Below are 23,627 nucleotides of genomic sequence, written 5' to 3'. Positions count from 1 at the left end.
CAATACAAACATGTTATATACATCAAACACACTTATTATCTTTAATTATTTGAAAACCCCAGAAATGGAGAAAAAGATTTGGCGATAGGAGAAAACAACCCTTGAATGTTTGGCGTGAGCATCTTGGATTTCCATTGTTTGAGGCAATTTTCTTCTGAATACAAGTTACTGGGAAAACAGAAGGTAGGTCCAGTGTTTTTGCCCTCAGATCCAGTGTTTTTGCCCTCAGGTCCAGTGTTTTTGCCCTCAGGTCTGGCCTTAGTAAAAAGTCTGTGGTAGCTGACCACTGCCAAGTTCTTTAGATATTCAGGTATGTGAAATGTCCCAACATACTGTAAACTCACATCCCTTGGTGAGCAGTATGGGTAGGAGTGGGCCCGCAGATCACCGTAGTGATTTCAGTGATTTAAAGGCTATGTTGAAGCCCAAGTGTTGGAGATGGGGACAGCCCATTGAGGAAGCTTTTTGGGTGTTGTGCTTGGACCACCAACTGACATACTGGTTCTGAGCTAGAGGTTGGAGTAGTCCTGTGCCCAGTTTGAAAGCACAGATCTTAAGCCAGTACAGATCAAGGGAAGTTATAGTACTACTCTTTTCTGCCTTGGACAGAGCACACCTGGTATACTGTGTCCGATTCTGGCCACCCACAATTTAAAAAGGATATTGACGAACTGGAATGTGTGCAGAGGAGGGCAACCATGATGACCAAGAGTCTGGGAACTAAGCCTTATGAGGAACGGATGAAGGAGCTGGGCCTGTTTAGCCTGGAAAAGAGGAGACTGAGAAGAGATATGATAGTCATCTTTAAATGTCTCAAGGGCTGTCACATGGAGGAGGGATCAAGCTTTTTTCTCCTGCTCTGGACGGTAGGACTTGAACCAATGGTTTCAAGTTACAAGAAAGGAGATTCTGATTAAACATCAGGAAGAACTTTCTGACAGTAAGAGCTGTTCGACAGTAGAAATAACTCTAATGGAAGGTGACAGACTCTCCATCCTTGGAGGTTTTTAAGTAGAAGTTAGATGGCTATCTGTCGTGGATGCTGTAGCTGAGATTCCTGCATTGCAGGGGTTTGGACTAGATGACCCTTGGGGTCCATTCCAATTCTACAATTCTGTGATTCTAATTAGCTCTGCACCCCACACCCCTTATCATTATCAACACAATGTATTCCGGCTCAACTGGGTGGGGTTCAATGTTCGGTGCACTCAGAGTGAATCCACTGAAGCTAATAGACCTAATTAACTTAGGTTCATAAATTCAATTTGGTTAGAAAAAATTGAATGGGATAGCTTGCCAATTCTATACATACCGTCAAAATTAGCTCCCCTCCACCCACCCTCAATTCTCTCCAAGGGCAGCTGGTAGGTCTCATACCCTCCAACATTTCTCCCATGAAAATAGGGACATCCTAAGGGAAAGTGGGACATTCTGGGATAAAATCAGAAACCGGAACGGCTTCTCTAAATCAGGGACATCCCTGGAAAATAGGGACACTTGGAGGGTCTGAGCTCCTGGACCTGGCTATCTTCTCTATCTCCCTTCTCTCCATCTCTTACACATTCACACAATCACATGCACGGCAGGAAGAGAAGATGTGTGCGGTGGAAAAGATCAAACAGCCACACAGTGAAGCAGAGAGGCTGGTAACCAAACCACTCCCAGCTTATCTCCCAGTTTATGTTTGTGTCTTGCTCGATGGAGACACGGCGCCTGAGAGAAAAAACAGCAGCACAAAAGGATTAGAATCTTCCCTCTCACCCTCCATAGCCCTTTCTATGTGAGATAGTTGATTGGGCCTTTTTTCAACTGTTTCCTCTCCTTGGAAACAGGGCAGGAATCTGCTGCCAGTGCTTTTTATGACTGACTAAGCAAAGGAGATGCGCAGAAGCCCTCAGTTGTTAAAAATGCATTGGCATTATTGTGGTTGACAGGCGAAGACTGGACCTTGGGCTTGGAGAGTTTGGAGGGTTCCAAATCTTGCCTGAGCCATGCCCCACTTTGCCCCTCAGAGGTAAGGGGCAGAAGTAAGAACTTGCTTTCAAGGAAAAGTGAATAGGATTGAAACCTGACACCTTTTTTGAAGTTTGCACAGCATGGGGGTACTTCCAGCCTTTCCTAACAAAAGCGGATATTCTGAGGAGCAGTTGAGTTGCCTTCCAATGCTTCCTCTCCATTCTTCTCCTAGTCCTCCAGTAGAAAAGGCTGAAAGACCTTTTCTCTCTATTTTCTCTGCTCTGTTGAGATTTCCTTGTGGAACAATACCTGTGAAATTGAGGAGCTCTTCTGCTTTTCTCCCTTACTAAAACAAGGTGGCTGCTGCCTCTCAGAGATGGGCATATGCAGAACAGGATGATGGACCTGGTGGGTGATGGGTCTGATCCAGCAGCTGCTTCTTACGTTCTCCTTGTGCAGCAGAAGTCTCCCCTTCTCACTTTCTCCTCCTCTGCATAAACTAACCTGCCCTGGGGATTCCTCAAATCCAGCAGAGTAACATAGGCAACACAGTGGGACACCCAGGTGGGGAAAGCAAGGAGGAGAGAAATCCCATTGCATTAACATTAATTCTTGCGCTGGTGCAATGATATACCTGGGTACCCACTTGAATGGCCTATATCAATCATATGACGGCAACTGAATTTTCAATGTGTACTTTTCTCTTATTTCTCTGTCTCTTTTTTATTTTCTTCTATTAAAAATCAATAGAAAAGAAAAGAAATGTATCATGGCAGGGGGATGGGTCCTAGCCTCAGTGTCTAACTAATCACCTGGTGTTCTACAGGTTTCTTGTTTGTTTGTTTTTTTACTCTGCAGAACTCAATTGCCAGGACTCAGAAATGTCATAGTCGAAAGGGAGAAGATTCTCCTGATTGTTTGACTCAGTTCCCTGATTGTGCGTTATTAGTAACAAACTTCAAGACCAATCTCTTGCCCAACTCATATAATATTTTTAAGAATAGATAATACACAAATAAATGTATGGAGAGTTTGATAATGTTGCTGAGCTTATTTATTGATAAACCGAATTAAGGTGTTGCGAGATATTCACTGGCTCACAGAGGATAAGCAAAGAGAAGAATGGATTTTTTGGTGGTGATGCAATGAGTGAAGCTTAAAGAGAAATGGGACTTCTTTTGTAGATGTTTCATAGTCTTGTGCATCTTAAGCTTTTTTGCATTCTCCATAGTATTTCAGTTCCAGCTTTCTTCCACTTGCACTGATGAGAAAAAAGAAGTAAATAAATATGAGAAATCATGAGATGAAGCTTTCATTATAACTCCTTAAAGAGAAATACTATATAGGTGGGAACGCCTATGCCATCATTGCTCTTTGTCTTTGGGATGGGAAAGGGCTGAGGAGGAATCCTGTCTGAGACCCTGGAAAACAGCTTCCTGTCAGCCTAGCCAATATAGAGCAAGAGAGAACAATATTCTTTTCAGGTCTACCATTTGTAGAAGATCCCCCTTCTCCCGCCTTCATCGTACATCTGTGTCAAACCTCTCTAGGAGCAAATGTTCAGACTTTTACCTAGAGCTGTTCCAAGATCCACATTAAGGAAACACCTAGTGTAGGCCTTTGTAAAGTAGGCCTTCATAATAATGTTCTTACTATCCCCTAATTGTGAGACGTGGGTGGTGCTGTGGGTTAAACCACAGAGCCTAGGACTTGCCAATCAGAAGGTCGGCGGTTCAAATCCCCATGATGGGGTGAGCTCCCATTGCTCGGTCCCAGCGTCTGCCAACCTAGCAGTTCAAAAGCACGTCACAGTGCAAGTAGATAAATAGGTACTGCTCCGGCGGGAAAGTAAATGGCGTTTCCGTGCACTGCTCTGGTTCACCAAAAGCGGCTTAGTCATGCTGGCCACATGACCCAGAAGCTGTACGCCGGCTCCCTCGGCCAATAAAGCAAAATGAACGCTGCAACCCCAGAGTCGGTCACAACTGGACCTAATGGTCAGGGGTCCCTTTACCTTTATCCCCTAATTGCCTGATGGCTTTTTTGGTTATTTTTCTTCTGGGCCAACCCTACTACCTTTTGCGTTGTGTCTGGTCTGGTGGGATGGTGATAGAGCCCTTCTGGGCATATTTCCCCTGACCATTCCCCCCCCCCATCACTCTTAGCGGGAGCAACAAGAGTGTCAGGAGGGTGGTGCATGTGAATAGCCCTCCCAATCCACTCCACTTTCAAATTCAGGGCTACCTACAGATTAGCTCTGCTCACCATGTTCCTTTGGGCCTCATAAGCAACATAAAACTCAGGGCCATGGCTTAGAACCTGACATTTTGCAAAATGATTCCTGCACTTCCCAGGGGAGGGGTGTCCCCCTGCTTGACTTTCCTTCTACATGGGTGCTGATTCTCTTTTTCTTTTCTGTTTTTTATTTACATCTCACAATGCTTATTGCAAATATAATCATGTACTTTTTAACTTCCAACAAAGATGTCGGGGGGGGGGGGAGATTCCTGCACTGCATGAGGTTGGACTACATGACTCTCAGGGTCCCTTCCAACTCTATGATTCCATGATATACTCACATATATGCATTGCAGAAGAGACACTGGTTGCCATAGGTCTTGCCATCAGAACCGCAGTGGGCCTGGTACTCCAGGGTGCATATTGGGTTTGGATACCCTTTGCAATATTTCTGAAGATGAAGGACACAACAGTTTTAAAGGTCCTCCCCGCTTAACCTTTGGACTACCCATTGTGGGCACTTACACCTGTCAAATTATAGATCGCCAGTGCCAGGGATTTCATGCAAGACAAATTAAAGTTTAAAATATTGCAGGGTTAGAACAGGTACAAATTTTTTCATGCTGTGAAACAAAATTTGCAAACATGGTAGTCCCCTCAGAGAAGATTAATCTTGCCAAACTGCGAGTGAGCAGCTCTAGGGGTTTCATGCTAGACACATTTAACGGTTGTTTTTGCAAAAAAAAAATACTTTAAAAAAACACACAGTGAGTGCCTGGATTCTTAAGACAGTGGCCAAATAATATGCCTGCAAGGTTGGGCGGTCTGTCTAGTAATAACTGAATAACCCCACAAGGCTACTACTGAACACAAGCTGAGACTCTCTTATAAATTGTGAGTAGCAACTGGAACTAATACTAATAATACCACCAACTTTTTTATTTTTTTTAAAAGGGGTGGGATTAGAGATGTGAAATCCTGGGAAAAACCCAGCTCTTGTATGTTATATTTGTGTTGATGTGTTTTTGTTCCCTGTATTTTAAATTCTATTTTAAAAATTGACACATACACACACACACAGAGAGAGAGAGAGAATAATTTAAAATTCCACAAGAAATATAAATTCACTTATCTTAACTCCATGCTACTTCCATGTTCTATCATAAGAATAAATGATTTCCCACTTACCGCTTCCCATGTTGCTTTCACAACAACATCTAGATGCAAAACATAGATAACGTGAAAATGATTTAGCAAATCCATATGCTGCATAATAGTCCATTTGATAACATTTATTTATATTAACCGAAAAGTGGGATGCATTTTATCTTGTACATCCTATGTTATCCTAAAAGTGCCTTGGCAATATGCAATTTCCTTTAAATGCCACTGAGCATGGATAGGAAGACAATCAAATCAATGGGAAATGGTTCAGTCTGTTAACTATAATAATTACAAATAACTGTATATACTGGTTTAGTCCATATCTAACTGGGACCCAGTTCTGTTGATTTCCCTTGAATGCCTGGCTGTGGTGCTTTGCGTGTTTAGAATCATGGCTAGGTCCACTTTTTATGTCATAAGAGCCACATGGAGACCATGAAGAAAGGAGGGTACATGGTAGCTTCAGGGGGCATTAGTGTTTTGAGCTTCAGCTTTCAAAAAGGCTCCTATTGTTGAAAAGTGGTGGGCGCTGTGTGCAATGTAGAGCCCTGATGTACAGCATCTTTATTAGATAGAGTAAATTTAACATAGCAAGACATTCATTCTGGTTCTTCCTGGCATGTATCATTTCATATATGGGGAACCTTGAGAACAGACATGTTTCAGTGCCCAAAAGAATGTGGGAAGGCTCAAGTGTGTATGTGTTTTGGGGAGATGTGTGTCCCTGCCCCCAGGGTCCCTATGCTTAACAACAATGTCCCCTCCTTCCGTAAGGTTTAAACCAGCAAACAGAATGGTTTGCAAGGAGATTTTAACTGAATTTAGTCAACACAGGTGGAGCCTTCCTACACTCATCTGAAGACATGAATAGTCCATGGATTCTTTGGTCCCTACACCTCTCCAAGAAAGAGAACTTTTGCAATATGAAATATTACTCACCTGAGTACAAAAAGAAGACCATCAGAGTGAGGAGGAGAAAGCTGCTTGGCTTCATGATTTTGCTGGTGGGTTTGGATCTGTTGGCCTCTTAGTGCTTTTCCAAGCAGTAGACGCTTTTCAGATTCCACTGGTTATGGATGAGGTCTTGTATCTCTTCCATGTATTTATGGAAGTTTCTGCAGCCTTGATGATGAAATCTCCCAATTTCTGAGAAATATTTAAACATGAAAATGTGATTACAGAGGACTGCAATGTCTTGTACCAATTTTAATGGTTTCCCTTTCAATGCACATTCCACGTGCATGCAATAAACATTTGGCAACCGGTTCCTTAAGAAATACGGCCTTATGGTGTGATGATGACATTGCTGTTGTAAGTCACAAGAAATGAGGTACAAACAAAACAGTTTTAGAAATGTTGGGATTCTTTTCATCATTGTTTTAGTATAAAGAAAACAAAGGAGAAAAACAAAGGAGCCTTACTCCTTCAGCATGTAAGCCATAAAATAAAAGAGGTATTGTTGTCCCAGAAAGTAATACAAACACGTTATATACGTCAAACACACTTATTATCTTTAATTGTTTGGAAACCATTAAGTGGAAAACAAGCATGGAGAAAACAAGATTTGGCGATAGGAGAAAACAAGCCATGAATGTATGGCGTGAGCATCTTGGATTTGGAGGCCATTTTCTTCTGAACACAAGTTACTGGGAAAACAGCAGGTGGGTCCAGTGTTTTTGCCCTCAGGTCCTGCTTTCAGGCATCCCATAGGTATCTGGTTGTCAGCTGTGAGAACAGGATCCTGGGACAGAAGAGACATGGGCACGATCCAGCAGGGGTATTCTTATGTTCTGATTAAACCACACTTCCGATGCTCAGAGTATTGCCCTAACAATATCTTTCCCATTTTTCCTTGGAGATTCTCCTTGAAGTGCCATATTCATTCTATTGAGATCGCAGTGCTAAGGCAAATCCTTGATACTTCTAAGGACAGAAGTCTCACAATTGTAAATGGGACTCAACGGTTCGGTAATTTTGGAGAGTGCTGGTTGCATTGCCTTCTTTTTAAAAGTGTCAGGTATTTTGTACTATCTTTGCATCAGAACATAATAATGCTTACTTCAGGTAAGCTCCAGTGGCTGCAGTGGCAGGAGGGCAGCCCCACAGCTCTGGCCCACCCAATGTGCCACTTCTGGATGCTGAACTTTGACTTGGATCCTCAGCCAGATCCAACAGGGCTTTTCTTCTCAAAACCTTCTCCAGTTTTGAAAAATACAAGTGGCATGTCCAGAACATGTATATGTTAAGGTGTGTGCATTTGAGCCCATGGGCAGAAGTGGAAAACAGTACATGTTGGCTGGCAGTGGGTCCAGCAGATATGGAGCTGTATTTACTTCAGCAGCATGAAATGATATCACCCTTCTCTAGAAACCCACGTGATACATTGCAATAAAGTTAACTGAGAATGTTACTGTCTTTTAATTCATTTTTATTGATTTACTTTGAAAATATCTATTATCTTTGCTATGACTTATGTTTGAGACAGTAAGCTGTTCCGTGTACTATTTGCTAACTGGCTGGTTGCCAAATGTTTCTTGAATTGTGCACTAAATGGAAACTGTTGAAATTTGTACAGGACACTGCAGTTCTCTGTAATATTCCATTTCCATATGCAAATATTTCTTGAAACTGGGAGAGTTCGTCATCAAGGCCAAAAGACTTCCTTGTATGCATGGGAGAGAGGTTAGATCTAACTGCTTGGAAGAGCACTAAGAGGCGAGGTGCCCGTAGGGGGTGATGTCTGTTGTACACTAAAAGGAAACTGTTGAAATTGGTACAGGACACTGCAGTTCTCTGTAATATTCCATTTCCATTTCTAAGCACTAAGAGGCTGACAAATCCACCATTACAATCATGAAGTTGCCTGGGTTTGCTTCTCTGGCAGTGGTCGGGCAAGCGAGGTGCCAGTAGGGGGTGATGTCTGTTTCATTTCTCCAATCTGGGTGGGCTGACTCTGGGGGTTAGGCGATCTTGTAGGTAAACTGGTCCCAAGTTGTTAAGGGCTTTGTACGCTAATGGGAATACCATGAACTCTGCCTGGTACCCCATCCAGGATAGGCAATGGACCAATTTCTTGGACACGGGGACTACTTACCCACAGTGCATCCATCTTGCCAGGTTTCAAGCTCAGCTTTCACCACTGCTTCCAGGCAATGGCCCATTTCACCACTGCTTCCAGGCAATGGCCCAGGTACTGTACAGCCTCTCTGGATTCAGATGTTGTGGCAAAGTAGAACTGAGTGTCGTCAGCATACTGATGGCACCTCACTCCGAAACTCCTATTGACCTCTCCCAATGGATTCATGTAGATATTGAATAGCATTGGAAATAAGCACTCCATAATGTGGCCACAAGATGCCCCCCCAACAGTGTCCCAAAGCTTTTGCAAAGTTTTTTTGCAGGTACAGTCACTCTGATTGGAAGGAGGTAGCCACAAGGCGGCCCCCCCAAACAGTGATCCACAGCTATTCTCGAGACTTGCCATGATACATTTCTTTGCTTTTCTATTGATTTTTAATCGAAGAAAATTAAAAAAAAAACAGAGTTATAAGAGAAAAATACACATAGTAAATCAATTGCCATAATATAAATTGAAATATGCCATTCAATTGGGTACCCAGCTACATCATTGTGCCAGCAGAAGACTTAATGTTAATGCAATGGGATTTCTCTCCTGCTTGCTTTCCCTACCTGGGTGTCCCATGGTGTTGCCTATGTTGCTCTGGTGGATTTGGGAAATCCCTAGGGGAGGTTAGGCTATGCAGAGGAGGAGAGAGAGAAGGGGAGACCGTTCTGCTGCACAAGGGGAATGTAAGAAGCAGCTGCTGTATCAGGCCAATGGCCTACCAGGTCCATCATCCTGTTCTGCATATGTCCTGCATTATCCTTCTTTTAAAAAGTATCAAGATCTTTCCAAACCACTGTGATCTCAATAGAATGAATATTGCTACAAAAGTCGAATGCCTGCCCCTCTCTCTGCCAAGCGGTGGCGAAAGCCCATGGGGTCCCAGGCACCCACACAGGGTCTGTGTTTCTTTGGAGAATTGAGGATGCAGCAGAGACTGTCGTGGCTTTAAGTCAACCTTCCCAAGATGGATCCCAGCTCTGCTTCCTGCTTCTTCTTCCCAGCAGCCTTTGCTTCCAGACAACCTTTTCCTGTCACCCCAAACATACACCCCATCACCTTGGTAACGTCCACATCATGGATTCCAAGTAGGCCCATCAACACCTTTGTCAGATTCATAGAAAATTCAATTACCCCAATATAAATTGATATATGCCACCCAGGTTGGTATTCAACTACACCCTTGAATTAGCTCAAGAATTAATAAAAATATCTGAAGAAGTGTGCATGCACACGAAAATTTATACCAGAACAAACTTAGTTGGTCTATAAGGTGCTACTGGACATTTTTTTAATTTTTTATATTTATTTCAACTGCATCAGACCAACACGTCTCCCTACCTGAATCAAAAATTAATGTTATTCATGTTATTAATTAATGTTATTGCAATGGAATTTCTCTCCTCCTTGTTTGTGATTCAAGGACCTGCCACTCACTTGGGGATAAGAAAGAGACATGGACACGGTATGTTAGGTTAATGGGCTAAAAATGGCCACAACTTTATTGATTACAGCATGTGAGAGGTATTGGCTTAGGCATTGGATAAAATTGGATCTGACGAAAACCAGCAGCGGAATGAAAGGGAAGTGCTGCCACAGCCATGTTTGAGCAGCAAAACTCCACCCCCAAGCCTCCAGCTGGTTGGTTGGCTGCCTGGAGGCGTGGCGCAGCAGCCAGGTCAGCTGGGCAGGGGGCTGGAACGCCCTCTGCCAACGCGGGAAACGGCTCCTGCCCACAACTCCTCCCCTCTGTAAGGAGAAGAGGCTTTTCCCCACTTGGGTGTCCCACTGTGTATTCTTGATTTCTCTGGTGCATTTGGGAAATCCCCGAGGGAGGCAGGTTAGGCTGTGCAGAACAGGATGGACAATTTTTTTCAAGAAGATTCCATTTTTATTCACCCTGTTGCTCTCATAAATGTAATATTAATAGCCTCACTAGCCCCTCCCTAATCCGATTTGAGACCAGTGACTTGCATTGTATCACAAACTGGCCTGTATATGATTCTCGTTTTGAGACTGTCGGAATTGGGAGTCTGAAATCTGGAGACACCTGCTTCCGTAGGTTTTCATGCTAGCCACATCTAAACTTCCCCACCCCCACGCCAATATATATGAAATCAGTGTTGGCTAGGTCCATGTAATAAATTGTTATTTTTTGACAAATACTATATGACATGCAATTTATCACTATATGACATGCAATTTATTATCTGGCCAATGGCCCACCAGATCCATCATCCTGTTCTGCATATGCCCAGTTGCTCATGTAGCACCCTGCTCGTGGTTAACGCTTAGCTGGAATGAAATATTCAACGCAGCAATAAACAGAGATCTTGGGTTCACATTCTCACACACCATCAATGAAATAAGAATCTAACATAAGAATCTAACATTTCTTACTTTCTAAATCCTTTGCCTAATTACATTAAGCCAACAAATCTCATACCCCATAACATAGATAGCTTTTTAGAAGAAAAGGCCTTTGCAAAGTAAAAAAGGAACTCAGTAAAAACAACTTCAAAAGGACTCTTCAATTTACACCCCCCTTTCCCAACCAGCTGCTTTTCCCATTAGCTCTTCCCAAAATTTATTGCCCTTTAACTCTCTCATTATACCTTAGACCTTAGGAAAATATGGCTACAGTCTGATGGGAGGCACATGGTATTATTTTCTGTTAAACAATAAATCTTACTATTTACCAACTCTTAATTAGTGTTTTTGCAGCTTGATTGTATTCTGTAATATGTAGGGTCAGTATAACCTTTGCTCCCAGCCTGTAATTCCCTTTTACAACTTTGAGAAGAAGTGTGCATGCACACGAAAGCTCATACCAAGAACTAACTTAGTTGGTCTTTAAGGTGCTACTGGAAGGAATTTTTTTTTGTTTTTGCTCATCAGAATATCTGCTTATGGGAGGGAAAGGCAGGAAGTACCCTCGTGTTGTGCAAACGTTTGATAAAGTGTCAGGCTTCAATCCTATTCACTCTTCCTTGAAAGAGAAACCTTACTTCATAAGGCTTAATGCTTAGGATCAGGAGAAGTGCCTCTGAGGGAAAAAGTGGGCTCTGCCAAGATTTGGAACCCTCCAAACTCTCTGAACCCAAGGTCCAGACTTTCTCCTGCGAGCTTCTTGTTTCCAATATTGGCCAAGATGTATCATGTAAAACACATACAGGCATAAGGGTTGGAGAGAGACGCTGCGGTGGTTAGGAAGGAGATGAGACAGAATTAATGCCTCGCAATTGTAGGTGCGACTCCTTAGTTTTATAGTTTTGCTGAATGATGGTTGCATCATCCTTCTTTTTAGAAGTATCAAGATCTTTCCAAACCACTATGATCTCAATAGAATGAATATTGTTACCAAAGTCAAGTGCCTGCCCCTTTCTCTGCCAAGTGGTAGCAACACTTCTGTGGTTTTCAAATAATTAAAGATAATAGGTGCGTTTGGCATATATAACGTCTTTGTATTGCTTTCTTGGACAACCTTTACAATACCTCTTTTATTTTATAGCTTACATGTTGAACCAGTAAGGCTCTTTCCATGGGTTTCCCTGATAGCTACCTCTAAACTCCCTACCCCCGTAATATTTATATCTGAAATCAGTGTTGGCTAGGAGTACATGTAATAAATTATTTTTTGGCAAATACTATATGACATGCACCGGAGTCTTTATTTCAGCCTTGTTTTGGCTTATTGTCAAGACAAGCTACTTTGCATGCAACTTCCTAAGCTACTGGTTACCACATATTTCTTGCATGTCCCTAGTTTCTGCAGAGGAAGGGAACTGTTATGCATGGTATATTACATTGCTGCCCTCTGTAATGTCCTATTTCCACATGTAAATATTTCTTGAGACTGGGAGATTTCATCATTGGTGCCACAATGACGTCTATATATTTAGGGCAGGACTCCAGACCTGACTGCAGCCAGAGAAATCTGAGAAGCATCTACTGCTTGGAAAAACACTAAGGGGCAGACAGAACTAAACTCACCAGCATCATCATGAAGCCAGGCAGCTTTTTCCTCCTCACTCTGATGGTCTTCTTTTTGTACTCAGGTGAGTCGTATTTCATATTGCAAAATTTCTCTTTCTCAGAGAGGTGTAGGGACCATACAATCCATGGACTATTCATGCCTTCAAATGAGTGTAGGAAGGCTCCACCTGTGGTGGCTAAATCCAGTTAAAATCTCCTTGCAAACCATGGGGTTCGCTGTCTGAAAGCGAAAGGAAGGAGGAGACATTGTGGTCAAACATAGGGACACGAAGGACAGGGACACACATCCCCCCAAAACACACACACACTTGTACCTTTCTCTCATTCTTTTGAACACTGAAACATGTCTGTTCTCAAGGTTCCTCCTATATGAAATTATACACGGCAGGAAGAGCCAGAATGAATGTCTTCCTATGTGAGATTTACTCTATCAAATAAAGATACTCTACATCAGGGCTCTACAGTTCTCAAGGCACCCACCACTTTTCACACAATAGGAGCCTTTTTGAAAACGGAGGCTTGAAATATTAATGCCCCCTGAAGCTACCATGTACCCTCCTTTCTTCATGGTCTCCATGTGGCTCTTATGACATAAAAAGTGGACCTAGCCATGATTCTAAACACGCAAAGCACCACAGCCAGGCATTCAAGGGAAATCAACAGAACTGGGTCCCAGTTAGATATGGACTAAACCAGTATATACAGTTATTTGTAATTATTATAGTTAACAGACTGAACCATTTCCCATTGATTTGATTGTCTTCCTATCCATGCTCAGTGGCATTTAAAGGAAATTGCATATTGCCAAGGCACTTTTAGGATAACATAGGATGTACAAGATAAAATGCATCCCACTTTTCGGTTAATATAAATAAATGTTATCAAATGGACTATTATGCAGCATATGGATTTGCTAAATCATTTTCACATTATCTATGTTTTGCATCTAGATGTTGTTGTGAAAGCAACATGGGAAGCGGTAAGTGGGAAATCATTTATTCTTATGATAGAACATGGAAGTAGCATGGAGTTAAGATAAGTGAATTTATATTTCTTGTGGAATTTTAAATTATTCTCTCTCTCTCTCTCTCTGTGTATGTGTCAATTTTTAAAATAGAATTTAAAATACAGGGAACAAAAACACATCAACACAAATATAACATACAAGTGCTGGATTTCCCCCATGATTTCACATCTCTAGTCCCATCCCGCTTTTTTTAAAAAGGCGGTGCAATTATTATTATTATTTCCAGTTGCTACCCACAATTTGTAAGAAAGTCTCAGCTTGTGTTCTGTAGTAGCCTACTGGGGTTATTCTGTTATTACTAGACACTCACTGTGTGTTTTTTAAAAGTATTTATTTGCAAAAACAACGTTAAATGTGTCTAGCATGAAACCCCTGGAGCTGCCCACTCAAAATCTGGCAGGATTACCGTATTTTTCGCCCTATAGGACGCAATTTTTCCCCTCCAAAAATGAAGGGGAAATCTGTGTGCATCCTATGGGGCAAATGCAGGGTTTCACTGAAGCTTGGACTTCCCGCAGGGCTCCCTAGGCTGCAGATAGCAGCCTGCTGCACGGAGCGTGGGGAGCGCTGAAACAGAGCGCCCTGCACTTCGGGCAGACATCAGGCAGCCCCACAAGCTCGGGGGACAGCGGGGAGGCGCAGAGCCGCCATTCCGCTGTTCCCCGACCTGGTTTGGATTCCCCGACCTGGTTTGGGGGGGCAAACAAAGGGAATTTTTTTCCCTTTATTTCCCCCAAAAAAACCTAGGTGCGTCCTATGGGCCGGTGCGTCCTATGGGACGAAAAATACAGTAATCTTCCCTGAAGGGACTACCATGTCTGCAAATTTTGTTTGGCAGTGTGAAAAACTTTGTACCTGTTCTAACCCTGCAATATTTTAAACTTTAAAGGTGTCTTGCATGAAATCCCAGGCACCGACAATCTATAATTTGACAAGTTTAAGCATCCACAATGGGGCCTTACCATGTCACCGAATCACATGCCCCAAGAGGGAACTTGGGATGAATAGAGAACAACATTATCACACAATTCCCTGCTTGCCAGGACGATGAATCAGCATTTCCTGTGCTTGAATGCATAACTAAATATAACACTTGGTGTATTCCTCATGAAATTTTAATTTCCCGCACTTTAAAAAAGAATCTAAAAGATCCACCACTATGTTCCCCACCGAAAGCAGCGACAAACGGCTGTATCTGCACAAGACAAAATCCCTCGCTAGACTTAATAACAGAACTAGAATGACTAAATGCTGTCAACCAGCCACCAACTCAAAAACGGACCCTACGCTTGCTGTCCTGGAATATCGCAGGGTGGGGAAACAAAGGCGGAGACCCAGACCTAATGAACTTCTTTAAAGACTTTGAATTAATACTTCTACAAGAAACATGGTCAACTAGAGATATCAAAATCAATGGCTTCACCTCCTATACGAAACCCGCATTGAAAACAAACACGAAGGGCCGGCCGAAAGCAGGGTTCTGTTGTATGATCAAAGACAACTTAGGGTTTGAAATCAAGCAACTAGAAGAATGCTTACCACTTGCACAAGCTCTACTTTTAACCCAAAACAAAGATTCTTTGCTACTTGTAAATGTCTATATCCCCCCAACCAAAAACAACAGCAGCAGTGAAAACTGGTCACAACTAACCTCTTATATAGAAAATCTGACCGATAAATACCCAAATGCCTCACTGATAATAGCAGGTGATTTTAATGCCAGAGTAGGAACCAACAATGAACAACTATGTAGCAAACTAAATTGGAATACTGATAATGATATCGCACATGCCCTGAAAATAGGACGATTCTCCAGAGACAGGGTTGTTAACAACGAAGGCTTACGCCTACTTGAATTATGTAACAACTTTAATTTGCAGATTGTGAATGGTTCAACAAAAGGCGATAGAAGCGGGGAGTTTACATACTTCTCCCCCCGAGGATGCAGTGTCATCGACTATATTCTTGTCCCTTATAATATTATAAATTCGATCATGGACTTCAAAATTGGAACGCGCACTGAAAGCGACCACCAGCCATTATCGTTGTCTATTAACTTAAAGGACGAAACCAAAATAACTAAGTACAATACCATAGAACCTTCTCAATACAAACAAATGACCCAATTAAAATGGTCCCAGGAAATGAGTGTAGCAGTGGGGCAAAAACTTACAGCCAACCTGAGAAAACAAGTATTATCCAACTTAAAGATCACTAATTTCTACAGTGATATTCCGAAAATTTATAATGAAATCTTTCAAATGTTTGTAGAGCTTAGTACTCCACCTAAAGTTTGGGTACTTAAACATACCGCTAGCCCTTGGTTTGATGATGAATGTTTCCAGCTAAAAAGAAAACTGCGCCAAACATTTAAAAATAATCGCACTAAACTAGAGCCCTCTTATCTTGATGAAAAAAGAAAATATCATTACACTCTGGCCGAAAAGAAACAGAAATACGCAACCCAAAAATGGCTACAATTATTTGACTCAATTCAGAGCAAAAACAACAAAGCGTTCTGGAACCTAGTGTATGGAGGATTGAAAGCCGAAAACCAACTAACTCTACCACCAATTGCAGAATCCAAATGGTTCCAATACTTTACATCTGTATTTAACAATCTACACAGTGAACTTAAAGGAAATGAAACCACCAAAAATAAAATTATTAAACTCCAGGAGTGGCCAAGGGTAGAGGAAGAGGAAATTAGAGAGATAGTTAAAAATTTCAAATCGGGGAAATCTCCTGGGCCAGACGGTCTACCAATAGAATTATTTAAGACCTATATCGATTGGTGGGCAGAACCCTTAGCCCAACTGTTTACGCTTATAGATAAATATGGGATCATACCTGAGATATGGCTAAGATCAATAATTATTCCAATCTTTAAAAATGGCGACCCAAAAGAACCAAGGAATTATAGACCGATAAGCCTTCTATCAGTGATAGGGAAAATCTACGCTAAGCACCTCTTATCTAAACTCCTTACCTGGATGAAAAATCTAAATTTACCAGGGAAAGAACAAATAGGTTTCTCCAAAGGTTGCTCCACACTAGACCACTGTCTTATACTTATGCATCTGGTTGAAAAATACAGATCCCAAAGGCAATCTAAGATATACGCTGCTTTTGTAGATTTTCGTGGTGCATTCGACTCAATTGACCGCCCAAAGTTGTGGAGGAAACTCGCAGAATTAAAAATCGATCAGCGCCTATTGATTCTAATGCAAAATCTACACTCTTCCAATACCTGTCAAGTCAAACTTAACATCAAAGGTCACCTTTCATCAGACATCCCAATCTCGAAAGGGGTAAAACAAGGGTGTATTCTTGCCCCCTTTCTATTTAATTTATTTTTATCAGACTTGCCAGATTACCTTCAAAAAATAGAATCACATGCCCCTAAACTTAATCAGAAACCAGTCCCTCTCTTACTATACGCAGACGATGCTGTCCTACTATCCTTAACGAGCTTGGGTCTGAAACGTCTTATATCTTCACTGATCCTCTATTGCGAATGTAACAAACTCTCTATAAACTATGAGAAGACAAAAATTTTGGTCTTCTCGAATGGTTGGAAATTAGAGAAATGGAAAATAAGAGGGCAAGAAATCCAACAAGTGAAAATCTATAGGTATCTGGGAATCTTATTCCAGAGCAATTTAGGGTGGGCAACCCATCGCACAAATGCCATAAAACAGGCAAAGTGCATCTCATCAGCAGTTGCCCGTTTTCATTATCAGAAAGGAAATCAATTTATTCCTGCGGCAAATCAGATATTTCAAACAAAAGTGCAATCCCAGATATTCTATGGAATCCCGCTATGGGTCCAAGCATATAACAATGATTTAAAAAAGATTCACTCTAGCTTTCTGAGACGTATTCTTGGACTCCCAGCTATGATCAAATATGAAACAATGTGTGCAGAAATAGGCATACACACAATGGAATATTGGGCATGGTCCACCTCAATAAAGTATTGGTTACGCTGCCACTTTCGCTGCCCTCCATCAAGTCTGCTCGCTGATTTGCTCAAAGACTCCTATAAATCAAGATGGTATCAGCACCTCGAAAAAAAGATTGAATCTTTAGGCATCGAGCTAGAGCCCCTGTACAATTCTAGTGAGCAATATATCTCCCATAATATCCTAACTAGACTAAAGGATGTCGAGAGACAAAATATTATGGCAGCTGTAAACAAAATTTGCTCCCCCATATTCTATGAATTAAATATCTTAGATAGCAGAGCCAATTACGTCACTAAACTAATAATCCCAGCCCAACGTAGGGCTTTTATGCTGGCCCGTTTGAATGTTTTTCCCTCAGCATTTGTCAGGGGAAGATATCAAAACATTCCTAGAAACAAGAGACTCTGCAGATGCTCTATGAATGTCCCGGACACTGTAGAGCATATTCTCCTTCATTGCCCATTGTACAGTACGCTCCGTCAACGCGTGCTGTCCCCTCTTTTGGGTGGTCTGGAACCTCAGCAAGGTGAATGTGTGGGTTTCTACCTATCCGACATTGACCAAAGGGTAACGGCGGGGGTAGCCGAGTTTTTGGTAGCAGTCCTCCAAGGAGCAGGATAACAAGGAAAACCACTGACTCTATATGTATATATATATATTCATTTAGCAAACTGCTGCCTTTTTATATATATTTCAAGGCTTTTATATGTTATTTTCTCTTTTAAGGTTTTATTTCCATAATGCCTAATAAAGGTTTGATAAAGTAAGTAAGTAAGTATTCCTCATTTGTGCCTCATTATTAGGGGACGCAGGTGGCGCTGTGGGTTAAAGCCTCAGCGCCTAGGACTTGCCGATCGAAAGGTCGGCGGTTCGAATCCCTGCGGCGGGGTGCGCTCCCGCTGCTCGGTCCCAGCGCCTGCCAACCTAGCAGTTCGAAAGCACCTCCGGGTGCAAGTAGATAAATAGGGACCGCTTACCAGCGGGAAGGTAAACGGCGTTTCCGTGTGCGGCTCTGGCTCGCCAGAGCAGCGATGTCACGCTGGCCACGTGACCCGGAAGTGTCTCCGGACAGCGCTGGCCCCTGGCCTCTTGAGTGAGATGGGCGCACAACCCCAGAGTCTGTCAAGACTGGCCCGTACGGGCAGGGGTACCTTTACCTTTACCTATTAGGCATGTCATAATCAGAAAGGCCTTGCAGTCCAAAGGTTAAGTGGGGAGGACCTCTAAAAGTGTTGTATCCTTCATCTTCAGGAATATTGCAAAGGGCATCCAAACCCAGCATGCATCTTCGAGAAACGTCCCCACTGCGGTTCTGATGGCGAGACCTATGGCAACCAGTGTGACTTCTGCAATGCATATTTGTGAGTATATCATAGAATAATGCAGTTGGAAGGGACCCCGAGAGTCATGTAGTCCAACCTCCTGGAGTGCAGGAATCTTTTTTTTCCTCTCAGACATCTTTGTTGGAAGTTAAAAAGTACATGATTATATTTTCACTAAGCATGGTGAGATGTAAATAAACGAAATAAAAAGAAATTGAGAATCAGCACCCATGTAGAAGGGAAAATCAAGCGGGGGGGAGACACCCCCCGGGCAGTGCTGGAATCATTTTGCACAATGTGGGGTTCTAGCCCATGGCCCTGAGTTTTGTCTTGTTTATGAGGCCCAAAGGAACATGGTGAGCAGAGCTAATCTGTAGGTAGCCCTGAATTTGAAGATAGAGTGGCTTGGGAGGGCTTTTCACATGCACCACCCTCCTGACACTCTTGTTGCTGCTACTAAGAGCGATCCAGGGGGATGGGGAGGGGAAATAGGCCCAAATGGGCTCCATCTGTTAGAATATTCCATTCCATCTTAAGAGGAACAGGTATGACTGTTGTGTGTCACATGCCTGTTTACACTCCAGCACAGCTTGCTGGGAACTTACGTTTGTGTGTAGCTATCGCTTAAGCTGCTTGCATTTGGACATGAAGAGGAGAAGACATGTTTTTCCTTTTGTCCTGATGTATGCTTAATAAACTGCTTGTAAATATGCTTTACAAAGCCTCTCCCTCCCGCTTCTGTTGTGCGTTTACTCTGCTGAGTTGCGTGCCCAGCTTCTGAACTTCTGAAGCTCTGGGTCACAGATTCATGCTGCACAAAGGACTGGAGTTTGACCGGCATGTTGGCCCATGGGCTAAGGCCATCTGGGTGCTTGCCAATTGCCCCCAATTCCTTAGGAGCATCCCAACACTATCACCATCCCATAAGGCCAGACACAACGCAAAAGGTAGTAGGGTTGGCCCAGAAGAAAAATAACAAAAATCCTCATCATTGGGTAATAAGAACATTATTCTGAAGGCAACAAAGGCCTACACTAGGTGTTTCCTTAATGTGGATCTTGAAATTGCACTAGGTAAAAGTCTGAACATTTGCTGCTAGAGAGGTTTGACACAGATGTACGATGAAGGCGGGAGAAGGGGAATCTTCCATAAATGGTAGACCTGAAAAGTGCATTAGTCCCTCTTGCTCAATATTGGCTAGGCTGACGGGAAGTAGTTTTCCAGCATCTCTGACAGGATTCTTCCTCAGCCCTTTCCCGTCCGCAAGACACATAGCAATTATGGCATAAGCTTACCCACCTATATAGTATTTCTCTTTAAGGAGTTATAATGAAAGTTGCACCTTACGAATTCTCATACTTATTTACTTCTTTTTCTCCTCATTAGCAAAAGTGGAGGAAAGCTGAAACTGGAATACTTCAGAAAATGCATGGCAGCTTAAGATGCACAAGACTATGAAACATCTACAAAAGAAGACCCATTTCTCTTTAAGCTTCACTCATCGCATCACCACAAAAAAAAAAAAAAAAATCCATTCTTCTCTTTGCTTATCCTCTGTGAGCCAGTGAATATCTTGCAACATCTTGATTCTGTTTATCAATGAATAAGCTCAGCAACATTATCAAACTCTCCATACATTTATTTGTGTATTATCTATTCTTAAAAATATTATATAATTTGGGCAAGAGATCGGTCTAATAACGCACAATCAGGGAACTGAGTCAAACAATCGGCAGAATCTTCTCCCTTTCGACTATGACATTTCTGAGTTCTGGCAATTGAGTTCTGCAGATTAAAAAAAAAAAAACCAAAAAACACCTGTACACAGCCAGGTGATTAGTTAGACACTGGGACTAGGACCCACCCCCCTGTCATAATACCTTTGTTTTCTTTTCTATTGATTTTTAATAGAAGAAAATAAAAAACAGACAGAGAAATAAGAGAAAAGTACACATTGAAAATTCAGTTGCCATCATATGAATTGATATAGGCCATTCAAGTGGGTACCCAGCTACATCATTGTGCCAGTGCAAGAATTAATGTTAATGGAATGGGATTTCTCTCCTCCTTGTTTTCCCCACCTGGGTGTCTCACTGTGTCACCTATGTCGCTCTGCCGGATTTCGGAAATCCCTAGGGCAGGTTAGGCTATGCAGACGAGGAGGAAGAGGAGGAGAGAGAAGGGGAGAGCATTCTGCTGCACAAGGGGAATGTAAGAAGCAGCTGCTGGATCAGGCCAATGGCCCACCTGATCCATCATCCTGTTCTGCATATGCCCAGTTGCCAAGTTCATTCAGGATATCTCTGAGAGGCAGCAGCCATCTTGTTTTAGTGAGAGAGAAAAGCAGAAGAGCTCCTCACTTTCACAGGTATTGTTCCACAAGGAAAGCTCAACAGAGCAGAGAAAATAGTGTCCACCCATCAGCCTTTGCCACTGGAAGGCAACTCAACTGCTCATCAAAATATCTGCTTATGGCAGGGAATGGCAGGAAAGTACCCACATGTTGTGCAAACATATGATAAAGTGTCAGGCTTCAATCCTATTCACTCTTTCTTGAAAGCAAATCCTTACTTCATAAGGCTTACTGCGGAGTAAAAATGCATAGGATCAGGAGAAGTGCCTCTGAGGGACAAAGTGGGACATAGCTTTGCCAAGATTTGAAACCCTCAATACTCTCCCAACCCAAGGTCCAGATTTCTTCAGTCAGCTTCTTGTTTCCAAAATTGGCCAAGATGTATCATGTAAAACACACCCAAACATATAAGGGAAATTGGGCAGAGAACTGCTAGTGTGGTGAATGGAGAGGTGATGCTGGTGTGGACTATACATGGGTGGCTAATAAGCAAAGGCATAAGGGCTGGAGAGAGATGCTGCGGTGATTAGGAAGGAGATGAAGCAGAATTCACGCCTCAAAATTGTAGGTGCGACTCCTTAGTTCTATAGTTTTGCTGAATGATGGTTGCATCATCCTTCTTTTTAGAAGTATCAAGATCTTTCCAAACCACTATGATCTCAATAGAATGAATATTGTTACCAAAGTCAAGTGCCTGCCCCTTTCTCTGCCAAGTGGTGGCAACAGGCCATGGTGTCCCAGGCGCCCACACAGGGTATGTGTTTCTTTGGAGAATTCAGGATGCGACGGAGACTGTTGTGGCTTTAAGAAACAAATTTCTTAAGCTATATACACCTTCAGTCTGCATGGAGGGAGTCCAGATCTTACAATTATGGCCATTTCAAGAGGCACTTGTACCCTACAGCAGCAAAGGCAGCCTTCAGACAGCCTTTAGACAGCCTTCCCAAGATGGATTCCAGCTCTTCCTCCTGCTTCTTCTTCCCAGCATGCTTTGCTTCCAGACTCCCTTTTCCTGTCACCTTAAACATACACTCCATCACCTTGTTAACATCCCCATCGTGGATTCCTCCTTGTTGGCCCATCAACACCTTTTCTCATGTTAACAGGTTTGCTCTCTGCTAAGCCAACCAGGCTGGTTTGGATAAGACAGTCCAGGAATTCTCTGTTTGGCACAGCCCTGCAGCTTGTATTTTAATCCATATCCCAATTAATCAAAATCCTAGCATATATTCATTTCTAGGGTATTTTGGGGGGTGTCCCCCTTTAAATCTATGGCAATATGCTACTTCAAAGAGAATCAGAAAAATGGGGAAGGTGACCTTTGGGTGAATACTCTGAGCATCAGAAGAACATAAAAATAGCGCTGGTGGATCATGCCCATGTCTCTTCTGTCCCAGGATCCTGTTCTCACAGCTGACAACCCGATACCCAGGGGATGCCTGCAAGCAGGACCTGAGGGAAAAACACTGGACCCACCTGCTGTTTTCCCAGTAACTTGTATTCAGAAGAAAATGGCCTCAAACAATGGAAATCCAAGATGCTCACGCCAAACATTCAAGGGTTGTTTTCTCCTATCACCAAATCTTGTTTTCTCTGTGCTTGTTTTCCACTTCTGGGGTTTTCAAAGAATTAAAGATAATAAGTGTGTTTGATGTATATAACATGTTTGTATTGCTTTCTTGGACAACCTTTACAATACCTCTTTTATTTTATAGTTTTATAGCTTACATGTTGAACCAGTAAGGCTCGTTCCATGGGTTTTCATGATAGCCACATCTAAACTGCCCACCCCCGGAATATCTATATATATCTATATATATCTAGATCTAGATCTAGATCTAGATATATAGATATATATCTGAAATCAGTGTTGGCTAAGAGTACATGTAATAAATTGTTATTTTTTTGGCGAATACTATATGACATGCAATTTATAACTGGAGTCTTTTTTCTTTTTTTATATAATATTTTATTGAGTTTTACACACACAAAAAGAACAAAAAAAAAATCCATTCCAACATAAAAACCCACAAATATTACAAAAGAAAAAAAAGGACATAGACAAAAAAGAAGAGAAAAAGAAAATTTTAGCATTAAAAAAACTCACTTTCCGGTTATAACCTTCAAAGCCTTATTTTCCTTGCTTCCACCCGCCTCCCGATCTTGTATTCCATGTAGTAATTAATTCAGCAAGATCATTCTTTATTCATTTGCATTCTTAATCCCTCCCTTTGTACTCTTATTTAACTTAGTCACTAGAACCCCTTCTTTTCCTTTTCAATGTCCTCAACATTCAAAAATTTTACAGTGTTTTTGTAGGTAGACTTTAAACTTCTTCCAGTCCTCTTCCACCTGCTCTTCTCCTTGATCTCGAATTCTGCCGGTCATTTCAGCCAGTTCCATATAGTCTATTGCTTGCATCTGCCATTCTTCCAAGGTGGGTAGATCTTGCGTCTTCCAATGCTTTGCGATGAGTATT

At 42.2% G+C, this 23,627-nt stretch overlaps 2 protein-coding genes across 3 annotated transcripts in view; one reads left to right on the top strand and one right to left on the bottom strand.

Moving 5' to 3' along the window:
- LOC310838672 (ovomucoid-like) overlaps nucleotides 1–20,367 on the top strand; it is a 32,663-nt gene extending 12,296 nt beyond the window's left edge. The window contains exons 1-4 of one of the 2 annotated variants that reach the window (XM_083726243.1): nucleotides 12,419–12,540; nucleotides 13,429–13,457; nucleotides 18,725–18,834; nucleotides 20,182–20,367. In XM_083726243.1, coding sequence (XP_083582369.1) covers nucleotides 12,486–12,540; nucleotides 13,429–13,457; nucleotides 18,725–18,834; nucleotides 20,182–20,236 — 249 coding nt within the window. In that variant the 5' untranslated portion in view covers nucleotides 12,419–12,485 and the 3' untranslated portion in view covers nucleotides 20,237–20,367. Of the gene's footprint in view, nucleotides 1–12,418; nucleotides 12,541–13,428; nucleotides 13,458–18,724; nucleotides 18,835–20,181 lie in introns of those variants that run through there. The other variant, XM_083726244.1, reaches the window with a different exon arrangement.
- Nucleotides 2,993–6,431, bottom strand: LOC310838670 (ovomucoid-like). Its single transcript, XM_083726239.1, has 4 exons — nucleotides 6,298–6,431; nucleotides 5,383–5,411; nucleotides 4,536–4,645; nucleotides 2,993–3,217 (listed from the first exon to the last, which is right to left on the bottom strand). Exons 1-4 carry the CDS (start codon nucleotides 6,350–6,352, stop codon nucleotides 3,163–3,165), a joined length of 249 nt encoding a protein of 82 aa, XP_083582365.1. The 5' UTR covers nucleotides 6,353–6,431; the 3' UTR covers nucleotides 2,993–3,162.
- Nucleotides 20,368–23,627: the final 3,260 nt, after the last annotated feature.

This window comes from Podarcis gaigeae, assembly GCF_964106915.1.
Source record: "Podarcis gaigeae genome assembly, chromosome: 2".
In the NCBI taxonomy this organism is placed as follows: Eukaryota; Metazoa; Chordata; class Lepidosauria; order Squamata; family Lacertidae; genus Podarcis; species Podarcis gaigeae.
This window is presented reverse-complemented; position numbering and strand designations above follow the sequence as displayed.